The 12,851-nt window shown below is 45.7% G+C and overlaps 2 protein-coding genes across 7 annotated transcripts in view; both read right to left on the reverse strand.

Moving 5' to 3' along the window:
- LOC134344939 (uncharacterized) overlaps nucleotides 1-6,069 on the reverse strand; it is a 199,510-nt gene extending 193,441 nt beyond the window's left edge. Inside the window, exon 1 of the mRNA XM_063045077.1 lies at nucleotides 3,015-6,069. Coding sequence (XP_062901147.1) covers nucleotides 3,122-6,022 — 2,901 coding nt within the window. The 5' untranslated portion in view covers nucleotides 6,023-6,069 and the 3' untranslated portion in view covers nucleotides 3,015-3,121. The remainder of the gene's footprint in view (nucleotides 1-3,014) is intronic.
- The window catches only part of LOC134344972 (ribosomal protein S6 kinase alpha-5), a 338,866-nt gene that overhangs the window by 95,648 nt on the left and 230,367 nt on the right, over nucleotides 1-12,851 (reverse strand). The gene's annotated exons all lie outside the window — the stretch shown is intronic.

Raw genomic sequence — 12,851 nt, forward strand, 5'->3', positions numbered from 1 at the left:
TAAAGTAGAAGTAATGAATGTACAGTACAGTCAGGAAGATGAAGGCAAAACCGATTTGTGGGGGGGGGGAAATCGGCACGTACGCGCATGCGCACGTCACGCATGCAGACACAGGTGGCCGAACAAGGCTTCATTGTCATGGCAGTCCTTCCTGGGGTAAAGTGTCCCGGGATTTGACTGCTACTTTTGTCCCTTTTTTGGGAGTGAGAAAGTTGGCAACCCTAACTGTAAAAGACATGTTCAGGTGAGTTTAATCCTACTTGAACACAACACCCACCCCCCACCAGTTGGCAGTGCAAAAAAGGTTGGGAACCCCTGCCCTAGAGCAAGGGGTTTAGATGGGGTGGAATTTGTTAGGTGTGTTCAGGAAGGTTTCCTGACACTATGTGTAGATAAGTCTACAAGAGAGGGTGTACTTGATCTGGTATTGGGAAATGAACCTGGTCAGGTGTCAGGTCTCTTAGTGGAGAGCATTTTGGAGATAGTGATCACAATTCTATCTCCTTTACCATAGCATTGGAGAGGGATAGGAACAGACAAGTTAGGAAAGTGTTTAATTGGACTAAGGGGAAATATAAAGCTATCAGGCAGGAACTTGGAAGCATAAATTGGGAACAGATATTCTCGGGGAAATGTACGGCAGAAATGTGGCAAATGTTCAGGGGACATTTGCGTGGCATTCTGCATAGGTATGCTCCAGTGATACAGGGAAAGGATGGTAGGGTACAGGAACCATGGTGTACAAAGGTTATTGAAAATCTAGCCAAGAAGAAAAGAAAAGCTTATGAAAGGGTCAAAAAACTAGGTACTGATAGAGATCTATGAGATTATAAGGCTAGCAGGAAGGAGCTTAAGAATGAAATTAGGAGAGCCAGAAAGGGCCATGAGAAGGCCTTGGAGAGCACGACATGCGAGCAAGGCATTCTAGAAGTATGTGAAGAGCAAGAGGATAAAACTTAAGAGAGTAGGACCAATCAAGTGCGACGGTGGAAAAGTGTGTATAGAGATAGCAGAGGTACTTAATGAATACTTTGCTTCAGTATTCACTATGGAAAAGGATCTTGGTGATTGTAGGGATGACTTAGAGCAGACTGAAAACTCTAGCATATAGACATTAAGAAAGAGGATGTGCTGGAGCTTTTGGAAAGCATCAAGTTGGATAAGTCACCAGGACCGGACGAGATATACCCCAGGCTACTGTGGGAGGCGAATGAGGAGATTGCTGAGCCTCTGGCAATGATCTTTGCATCATCATTGGGGATGGGAGAGGTTCCGGAGGATTAGAGGGTTACAGATGTTGTTCCCTTATTCCAGAAAGGAAGTAGGGATAGCTCAGGAAATTATAGACCAGCGAGTCTGACTTCAGTGGTTGGTAAGTGGTTCTGGGACCTCTTCTCTTCGTGATTTTTATGACCTGGATGAGGAAGTGAAGGGATGGGTTAGTAAATTTGCGGATGACACAAAGTTGTGGGTGTTGTGGATAGTGTGGAGGGCTAACAGAGGTTACAGTGGGACATTGACAGGATGCAAAACTGGGCTAAGAAGCAGCAGATGAAGTTCAACCCAGTTAAGTGTGAGGTGGTTATTTGGTTGGTCAAATATGATGGCAGAATATAGTATTAATGGTAAGACTCTTGCCAGTGTGGAGGTTCAGAGGTCCACAGGACACTCAAAGCTGCTGTGCAGGTTGACTGTGTGGTTAAGGCAGCATACAGTGCATTGCTCATCTTAACCGTGGGATTGAGTTCAAGAGTCGAGAGGTAATGTTATAGCTGTATAGAACCCTGGTCAAACCCCACTTGGAGTACTGTGCTCAGTTCTGGTCACCTCACTACAGGAAGGATGTAGAAACTCTTGAAAGGCTGCACAGGAAATTTACAAGGATGTTGCCTGGACTGGGGAGCATGCTGTACAAGAATAGGTTAAATGAACTTTGCCTTTTCTCCTTGGAGTGACGGAGGATGAGAGGTGACCTGATAGAGGTGTATAAAATGATGAAAGGCATTGGTCGTGTGGATAGTCAGAGGCTTTTTCCCCAGGGCTGAAATGGCTAACATGAGACAGCACAGTTTTAAGGTGTTTGGATGTAGGTACAGAGGAGATGTCAGGGGTGTTACGTACCCCGTAACTGGGTTGCCAAACCAGCAGAAATGGATCACTCAGTTGGAGTCTGGAGTACTAGAACTAAGAAAGTTTTATTAAAGAAACAAGCAACACAGTAATCGAAAGGATAATAAATGCAACAATTCAACAATGATAACCACACATGTGCACAGAATTAAGATAACAGCATCAATCAAGCTCTATCGTTGTCTAGGGGTAAATGACCAATTTCAAAATGACTCAAAGTTCAGTTCGCAGTAATCGTTGCCATGGCGATGGACAAGGTGGGGGAAGAGAGACAGAGAGAACAACTCATCATTCAGCACAGCTTCACTCACAGACCAGCGGGATGGCTCACAACCAGCTTTTGGGCAGGTCCTTGGTGATGTCACCTGAGGTCACCGACTGTGACCCCTCCTCCAGATGCGGTCGATCCTCTGCAGTGAACCCGGCACCCAGGCAAGGGCGGACACACACCGGGTTCCCGCTGATCGTACCTTTCCACCCTTGTCGTTGTCTGGGACTTCTCACCCACTCGTGAGAAGCGCACCGCTTCCAGGGTCTCGTTACCTCGGGTGGCGTGTGTGTCTGTCTTAGCGAACCTGTCCCTTTTTATCCCCCTGCTGGGGTATCGCCTGTCCATCACTTCAAACAGTTCAGGGTTCAAAGGGGGGAGCCGCTCCAGACAGCTCTTCCTCCCACATCCCTTCATTACACATCTCCAGACGCTGCTCCATTGTTCCTTATCTCTCCTTTCCCTGAGGGCAGGTGGCAGACCAACTGCTGATGCCACTGATGCTAGCCCAGGCCAGCAAACATCTTAATTTTATGTGTATTCTCGTAACACTTCCCCCCTTTAAGGATTTTTACCGGGAGGTAAAAATTACAAACATGACTACATTGTCTGATACATACACAATATACATCTTTAACAGTTATTTAGCTAATACAGAGAATTTGAAGCTGTCAACACCTTGACAGACAGTCATCACATTTTCTGTTCCTTTTACACGTGTTATTAATAATCCCTTAGACCAGGCTCCAACTCAGCAAACTTCATAGTGGCCAAAAACACTGATGAATTGCGACCAATGTAACCTCTCATTTGGTTTTGTCCCGGACCACAACAACAAGGGTCGTCCCATTCCGACTCAATTTTCCCTCGCAAGGGCTTAGTAGGAGGGGGACGGGTATTGACCGCAGAGTTATTGCAAAACTTCCTGCAGTACCCCACCATCTCCAAAAGCCTTCTGAGGGCCCTCTTGTCTGTCGGGGTTGGGAGGTCAGCGATAGCCTGCACTGTAGCTTGCATCACTGCCAGCTGCCCCTGTGTCACCACAATTCCCAGGTAAGTGACATTCGTGTGGCCGAATTCATTTTTTCCAAGGCTCACTATCACGCTGGCTTCAGACAGCCGTATTAAATTGCCAATACACACCTCTGTGTTCATCAGCCCTTTAGTCACTGAATTACTCGAAAAATATGGGTGTTGTTTGCTTGGCTGCCCTATTGTAACAGACATAACCCAACGTCCCAGTTCTTTGCATTTCCTCGGGACAATCAAACACATGGGTGCGAGTCGTTTAATTACTCCTTCGGGGATTAAGGGAGAGACCTTATCAGTAGACCTGGCCAAAACAATAGCCTTCTCCCATCTGACCGATCCCATCCTAATCTTTTCAAAATGGTTTTTTCCTCTTATCAAGGGGCCCCTAGCTTCATGGATTTCCACGCTAACACCGACTAGGTTTGTTAGCATATCAAAAGCCGGTGACCGTCTCAGTTCGCGTCGGTCATGATCAATAACATTTTTCCCCCTGGGCAGCCGGTAAATCTCTTTCATGATTCCACCAACTGTTTCCTCCAGCACCGCAAAATGTCCACCGGGGGGTACCTCGTGGGCCATGTTAAAAACCTCATCCCCGTAACTCTTTTGCACCACCCCCCACTCCTCATCTGCGGATGCTGTACTTGATTTCCCTTTCTTCCTTAGCACTTCCTCATCCGCACAATAGCTTGTCAAGGCTGTGTCAGAGAGAGCGGTCTCGGCAAAAACCATCAGCCCCTCGTCTCGCTCCTGCGTCTGCACAAATTCTTTCCTGGCTACTGCTACGTCCGTCCCAGCTCCCTCACTACCTCTTATCTCACTACACCCTGTCTCATACAAGGTTGGCAGAAATGTTTCAGCCAAATTCACCATCGCGGGCGGGGCCTCCATGCTGGCAGGCTGACCTGTCAATCTCACGACTGGGAACACGATTCCTCCGGCGATGTCATTACCGAGCAAGACTTCCACGTCTTTCATCGGTAATTCGGACCTCACCCCAATCGTGACTAGTCCAGAGACCAGGTTGCTCTGTAAATGTATCTGGTGCAAAGGGACTGACTCTGTCCCTTCCCCAACACCTTTGACCTCTACCTCCCCAATCTGGGTCTCTGAGCTAAACTCTAATACACTCTTCAGTATTAGTGACTGACACGCTCCCGTGTCTCTCCAGATCCGCACTGGAACTGGTTTTAACCTCTCCTTCACTGACACCAGTCCGGCCGAGATAAACCTCTCGCGCCCTTCCTGGACTTGTTCAGACCTGTCCTTCCCTAGCGGTTCGCTTAACAGCTCAATACAGCCATTCAAAATTTCCGCTTTTCCTTTCCCCGTCTCCTTCCTTGGGGCAAAGCACCTGGACGCAAAGTGTCCGACTTTCCCACAATTATAACAGACGACCCCAGGAGACTTCCTACCAGACTGCTCCCGGTCTACCTTATCCTTTTCACTAGTCCCCGGCTTACTTTCTGACTTTTCCGGTGGACTCCCCCCGCCGTCCTGACTACCCTTCTGGTAGCCTTTACTCGGGGCAAACTTCATTTTATGCGTCAACGCATACTCATCCGCTAACTTAGCAGTTGCGGCTAACGTGGCTGCCTCTTTCTCATCGAGGTAGGGTCTCATACCCTCAGGGACACAACCTTTAAACTGCTCAATCAGAACCAGTTGCAGCAGTCTGTCGTAATCCCCCTCTACCCCTTTCGAGGCGCACCAACGCTCACAATATGTTTGCATCTCACAAGCAAACTCCAAATACGTGCGGTCCCACCGCTTCCTCGCATTCCGGAACCTCTGCCGGTATGCCTCCGGGACCAACTCATAAGTCCTGAGGATGGCCTCCTTCACCACCTCATACTTCTGGGCATCTTCCGGGGATAAAGCGGAGTAAGCTTGTTGGGCTTTCCCTTTCAGTACACTCTGAAGTAAGACAACCCACTTATCCCTCGGCCATTCCTGACTTATAGCTACTTTTTCGAAGTGGAGAAAGTACCGATCCACATCGGTATCGTCAAATGGGGGAACCAGCCTAACCTCCTGGGTCGCCCGGAACCCTCCACCTTGGTTCGGCACGAGCCCCTGCTCGGCCCTTATCCTTAACTTTTCCAGCTCAAATTCCCTTTCCCTCTGTTTCTCCTCTCTCTCCAACTGTCTGTCCCTCTCTCTCTCTTCTCTCTCCAACTGTCTGTCCCTCTCCTGCCTTTCTACCTCTCTCTCTTTCTCCTGCCTTTCTAACTCTCTCTCTTTCTCCTGCCTTTCTAACTCTCTCTCTTTCTCCTGCCTTTCTAACTCTCTCTCTTTCTCCTGCCTTTCTAACTGCCGTACCCGGAACTCGTGCTCGAGTCTCAGTTTTTCAAGCTGTACCTGTACCGCGTCTCCAGCAGGTTTTCCAATAGACACCTCCCCCAGCTCACCTTGGGGAAACACACCTTTAGATACATAGTGCTCTACAATAGCTCTGTGTATCTCCTCTCTCCTCATTGTCGACTTCACCTTAGAAAGATTCAACCGTTTGGCCACAGCTAACAATTCCGATTTCCTGGCATCCTCTAATGCCTCCAAGGTCGGCGCCTTTATAAATTCCTCAACCTCCATTTCTGCTGTTTGTCTTTTCTTTCTTTCGGGAATTTTAACCCAATCAATTTACTCCGTCCCAAATTTAGCGTTCAAAATCCCGGACGAGCCCCCACTTATGTTACGTACCCCGTAACTGGGTTGCCAAACCAGCAGAAATGGATCACTCAGTTGGAGTCTGGAGTACTAGAACTAAGAAAGTTTTATTAAAGAAACAAGCAACACAGTAATCGAAAGGATAATAAATGCAACAATTCAACAATGATAACCACACATGTGCACAGAATTAAGATAACAGCATCAATCAAGCTCTATCGTTGTCTAGGGGTAAATGACCAATTTCAAAATGACTCAAAGTTCAGTTCGCAGTAATCGTTGCCATGGCGATGGACAAGGTGGGGGAAGAGAGACAGAGAGAACAACTCATCATTCAGCACAGCTTCACTCACAGACCAGCGGGATGGCTCACAACCAGCTTTTGGGCAGGTCCTTGGTGATGTCACCTGAGGTCACCGACTGTGACCCCTCCTCCAGATGCGGTCGATCCTCTGCAGTGAACCCGGCACCCAGGCAAGGGCGGACACACACCGGGTTCCCGCTGATCGTACCTTTCCACCCTTGTCGTTGTCTGGGACTTCTCACCCACTCGTGAGAAGCGCACCGCTTCCAGGGTCTCGTTACCTCGGGTGGCGTGTGTGTCTGTCTTAGCGAACCTGTCCCTTTTTATCCCCCTGCTGGGGTATCGCCTGTCCATCACTTCAAACAGTTCAGGGTTCAAAGGGGGGAGCCGCTCCAGACAGCTCTTCCTCCCACATCCCTTCATTACACATCTCCAGACGCTGCTCCATTGTTCCTTATCTCTCCTTCCCCTGAGGGCAGGTGGCAGACCAACTGCTGATGCCACTGATGCTAGCCCAGGCCAGCAAACATCTTAATTTTATGTGTATTCTCGTAACAGGGGTAAGTTGTTTTTTTAAACGCAGAGAGTGGTAAGTGTGTGGAATGGGCTGCCGGCGACTGTGGTGGAGGCAAATACAATAAGGTCTTTTAAGAGGCCCCTGGATATGTACATGGAGCTTAGGAAAATAGAGGGCTATGGGTAACCCCAGGTTATTTCTAAAGTAAGTAAATGTTTGGCACAGCATTGTGGGCTGAAGGGCCTGTACGGTGCTGTGGGTTTTCTATGTTTCAGTATCTTTAGATGCTTTATCCCTCCAGGAATTTAGTTCCTCTCCTCAAACATATTCAATGACTTGGCCTCAACAATCTTCCATGGCTGTGAATTCCACAAGTTCATACTCAAAATGAGGAAGTTCTCATTTCAGTCCCAGATCTCTTGGTTTATAATCTGATACTGTATTCAGAACAACCCTGCCAAGAATAAACATCCTCCCTGCATGAAGTCCAGCTATCCCTGCCAGCATTTTGTAAGCTCAATTACCTCCTCTTTCATGTTACTAAACCCCAATGAAAAGAAAATTCTTTTATCTAATCTCTTCACTTTTAGCTGGAATTCGGAGAGCTTTACTGTACTTCCTCTATGGCAAGGAAGTACCAAGGTGGATAACAAACATGAGCAATTCTGCAGATTCTGGGAATCCAAAGCAATACACACAAAATGCTGGACAAATCAGAAGGCCAAACAGTTTCTATGGAAAAGAAGTAACAATTGATGTTCTGGGTTGAGACCTCTCATCATGGGTCCTGATGAAGCGTCTAAGCCCAAAATGTCCCTGTTTACTCTTTTCCATAGATGCTGCCCGGCCTTCTGATTTGTCCAGCATTGTGTGCGTGTTACCAAGGTGGATAATTTCACATTATTCATGTTACACTGCATCTGCCAAATTTTTGATAACTTGTTCCTTCTTCCATCATTACTGTCCTGATGTCTGGCTGGCTTTTAACGGCCATTACTATCTGGTTTGGTGCAAAATATATGAGAACTACAGTGAACTGTTAGGTCAGCAGAAAAGATAACTGGCTGCAGTCTATCATTACTGTAGGACTTATATGTGTCCAGGACAAAAAAGGGGGGAAGGAAATTCATTGCTGACACTACCCTCCCTGTAAACTACCTTTTCCTAAATCTCTCTTCTGGAATGTGCTATAGGGCTATTAAAACAGAATCTTCATGGCATATTTTAAATGTCTTGCCCCAGGCAGGTAATCTGATCAACCGTTCCAGTTAGCCACCTGGCCCCCACCCTCTATTTATTACCTTAGTAACGGTACTACATGCAAATACTTCTTATAGTGCAACACAGACAAAATGCTTGAAGAACTCAGCAAATCAAGCAGCATCTATGGAAATGAATAAAAAGTTAACATTTTGGGCCAAAACTCTTCAGAAGAAGGTGGGGGTGTGGGAAGAAGAGAGAAAGAGTACTAACTAGAAGGTGAGGCTAGATGGGTTGGGGAAGGGGAGATGCAGTAAGAAGCTGGGAAGTTATAGGTAGAAAAGATAAAGGACTGGAGAAGAAGGATTCTCATAGGAGAGGAAAGTGGACCTTAGGCGAAAGGGAAGGAGGACACCGGGGAGGTGAGGAGAAGAGAAGAGGGGGGCCGGAGTAGGGAATTGAAGAAAAGGGAAGGGAGAGGAGGGAAAATTACTGTAAGTTAGAGAAATCAATGTTCATGCCATCAGGTTGGAGACTATCCAGATAGAATATGAGGGGTTCTCCTCCAACCTGAGAGAGGCCTCATCATGGCAGTAGTGGAGGACATGGACTTGCATGTCGGAATGGGAATGAGGATTGAAATTGAAGTGGTTAGCCAATGGGAAATCCTGCCTTTTGCAGATGGAGCAAAGGTGCTTGACAAAGCTGTCCCCCATCTATTTTGTGTCTTTCTAATCTAGAGAAGACCGTATTGGGAGCACTGGATACAGTAGATGAGCCCAAATGGCTCACCAGTGAGTGTTGTCTCACCCGGAAGGACTGTTTGGGGCGCTGAATGGAGGTGAGGGAGAAGGTGAATAGGCAGGTGTAGCTCTTCTTCTGCTTACCAGGAGGGAGATTAATGGGAGATTTTTTTTTCTGGTGCATGTTGTGCCAACACACCACAACAACTTCTAATTCATGTAAATGTATATGGCAAATAAAGTTGATCCCTAATCCCTATCGAGGTTATCTCAAAGTTTTCAGTTCTCATTATTTGTCACTGTCTCCAGTTTCATGTCACCAACAAACTGCAAATTACTACATTTTTCCCTCATCTAAATCATTATACATCATGAATAGTCGAACCTGAAGTACTCATCTCTTAAGTGCCCCATTAGTTACCCAATTTACCACTTGCCACCCCTATTTATTCATTTTATTTCCTGTCAATCGATTTTCAAACATGTCAATACATTAGCCTTGATACCTGTGCTTTAATTTCACATTTTAATTTTTTTTTACAGGACTCTTTCAAAGACTTTCTAAAATTCAAATACACCCCATTCTCTGGATTTCCCTTATCTATACATTTTTAAAAAACTCCAGTAGGTTTGTCAAACACCATTTCCTTCTAAGAAATCCATCCTGACTTTGTCTAATCCCACTGATATTTTACCAGACTTGTGATAGCTCCCTTGCCACAGTCTCTAATACTTTCCTTATCAGTCTTTAAGATTTCAGTATCTGTAGTGTCTTTTATCTTCTTAAGTTTCCTGCTTTCTCTTTCTCTCTCATTTGTTCTTAAAAGAATAAAACATGTGCAGCTTGCTATCTGGGACTGTGTTGAAATCCTTCCACAAATCCATGTGGATGACCTCAAAGGCACCATTCTTCATTGTTGTTCCATGGCATCATAAAATCTCAACTGTTAGTCAGATATGACTTTCCTTTAATAAATCTACAGACCTGTACCCAGGGGTTCTAAAGGATTTTGCAGACATTTGCTGAAAAAAATGTTTCCCAAAGGGAGTGGTGGTGGTGGGGGGTGGGGGGGAGGTGTTGTCTTGAATGACAGACTACAGAATTTCTTCTAATCCTCATTCCTATTTCAACATGTTGGTCACGTCCTCCTTTACTGCACAATGAGGCCACACTCTCAGGTTGGAGGAGCAACACCTCATATTCCGTCTAGATAGCCTCCAATCTGATGGCATAAACATCGATTTCTCTAACTTCTGGTCCCCTCCCCCTTCTCTCTTCTTCTATTCTGGCTCCCCTCTTAGCTCTTTCTTTTCTCCTCACGTGCCGATCACCTCCCCCTGGTGCTCCTCTTCCCTCCCTTTCTCCCCTGGTTGAATCTCCTTTCATCTCAGATCAGAATCAGAATTAGGTTTAATATCACTGGCATATGTTGTGAAATTTATTAACTTTATGACAGCAGTACAATGAAATACATGAAACACCCTGGTTTCCTTGGCTGCGCAAGTCTACAGAAGACAACCTCCGGCCCCGCCAAACTCGTGAAATTGAGGGTACTTGATCCCACCCCAAACCCCGGTTTGTGTGGATGCTGTGTAATTCACTACGCTGTCACAAATTAATACAACAAAATAACAGACAGCACACTGCATACAATTAAAGGAATATTTATGAATCTCAACTGAAGGGTTAGCAAAGAATAACAAAAAGAAAAGGGCCCATTCTAATTAAACAGTTAAAGGTGCACAAGTTGGATCTCATCTTTAAATTCTCTGTCACTCACATGCTGGGCCCCCAGTCAATGAGAAAGCACACACCACCTTCCAAATGTCGCTCACAATCCATCTCAAATAAACGGATCTGCAACTGGAACATATGCTACAACCGGTTCTCCCCAGCATCTTCTCTCTTCATCTCCTCTCGAACAAAAGCTCCAAACCCAACCCTAGTGTCCTTCACCAGAGAAACCTCCCCTTAATCTGATCATCCTAATTGGGTGGCACACATTCCTCCTCTCTCTCATCTTCAACTGTAACCCAAACAAGCATGAAAACAGAACAAACAGCTCTTACAGAGCTGCCAAAATGAAATACATACAGCATAACAGTAAAAATATGAACCACTGCATTACATACACAAGCAAATATAGAAAAAGAAAAACTTATCTACAGTAAGTACATATGTCCACAAAATAATTACATTAAAATAAGTACTGCAAAACAGAAATAAAAATGCAGCAAAGTAGTGTTCATGGATTCAATGTCCATTTGGAAATTGAATGGCAGAGGGGAAGACACTGTTCCTGAATCACTGGGTGTATGCCTTCAGGCTTCTGTATCTCCTTTCCGACAGTAATAATGAGAAGAGGGCACGTCCTGGGTGGTGGGGGTCCTTAATGATGGAAGCCACCTTCCTAAGGTACCACTCTTTGAAGATATCTGAGATACTACAGAGGCTAGTACCCATGACCGAGCTGACTTAATATTAAAAGTTTTTGCAACTTAACTTCGATTTTTGTGCAGTAGCCCCACCCCCTTCATGCCAGATGGTGACGCAGCCAGTCAGAATGCTCTTCATGGTATATGTGCAGAAGTTTTTGAATGTTTTAGTTGACAAACCAGATCTCTGCAAATTCCTAATGAAATATAGCCGCTGTCTTACCTTCTTTATGTAAGGGTTTCTTTATGTTACTGCTAAGGTGAATAAAATGGTTTTTCTGTACTGTTAACTGCTGAGACAGTGGTCCTCTATAGCAGCATGTTTGGGTTATAATTAGTGATAACGGGACTTGTATTCATTTGCTAACCAACTGGGATAGATATTATTCTTTCTGTCTGTGTGAAAGCTGTTAGTTTGCATGGGCTTGGGGCAGAAGGCACGAGGAGGGTGAAGAGAGGAGGATGAAGAGAGAAGGCGTGACTTGAGGAGACGGTTGCCGGACCCGCTGGGCCTGGGCTCGGGGCGGGAGCCCAGGGACTGACTAGTGAAGGATCAGCGAAAGGGAATCCGTGAGCTCCAACATTTGTGCACTGGCCATGTTTATGAGATTATTGGCGCATTTTATTTGTTTTCCTTTTCTTTTGTTTCTCTACTAACCCCAAACTTAAATATAAAATCTTAATTGTTTAACCGCACATTGTGGACTGAATGTTATTTCAGGGTACTGATGTTACACAGAGGACACAACACGCAGCGTCCACCCAAACAAGAATGCTGAAGTTTGGTCGGGGAGGGGAGCCACCCCCGAGATCATGCCACTAGGGGCAACGAGTTTTACATTTATAACTGCATCAATATGTTGCATCCAGATTAATTCTTCTCCAGCCCTTTACCTTTTTCACCTAACCTCACCCAGTTTCTTACTTCACCCCCCTTTAAAGGTAAAAGTACAGAGTCTGTATCAACAAATCCTGGAAGAACCATCAAATGTTAGACAAAGGAGAGTCAGTGGATGTTGTGTACTTGGACTTTCAGAAGGCCTTTGACAAGGTGCTGCACATGAGATTGCTAAATAATACGATAAGAGCCCATGGTATTATAGGAACGATACTGTCATGGGTGGAAGATTGGCTGACTGACAGGAGGCAAAGAGTGGGAATAAAGGGAGCCTTTTTTCACCAGTCCTGCCGAAGGGTTTCGGCCCGAAATGTCGACTGTACTTTTTTTCCATAGATGCTGCCTGGCCTGCAGAGTTCCCGCAGCATTTTGTGTGTGTTGCTCAGACTTCCAGCATCTTCAGATTTTCTCGTTTATAAAGGGAGCCTTTTCTGGTTGGCTACCAGTGACTAGTGGTGTTTCACAGGGGTTAGTATTGGGGCCGTTTCTTTTTATGTTGTATGTCAATGATTTGGATGACAGAACTGATAGCTTGTGGCCAAGTTTGCAGACAATCCAGATATAGGTAGAGGGCAGGTAGTGTTGCTGAAGTAGGTAATCTGCAGATAAACGTAGACAGATTAGGAGAATGGACAAAGAAGTGGCAAGTGGAATAC

Source organism: Mobula hypostoma, chromosome 1, assembly GCF_963921235.1.
Source record: "Mobula hypostoma chromosome 1, sMobHyp1.1, whole genome shotgun sequence".
Lineage (NCBI taxonomy): Eukaryota > Metazoa > Chordata > Chondrichthyes > Myliobatiformes > Myliobatidae > Mobula > Mobula hypostoma.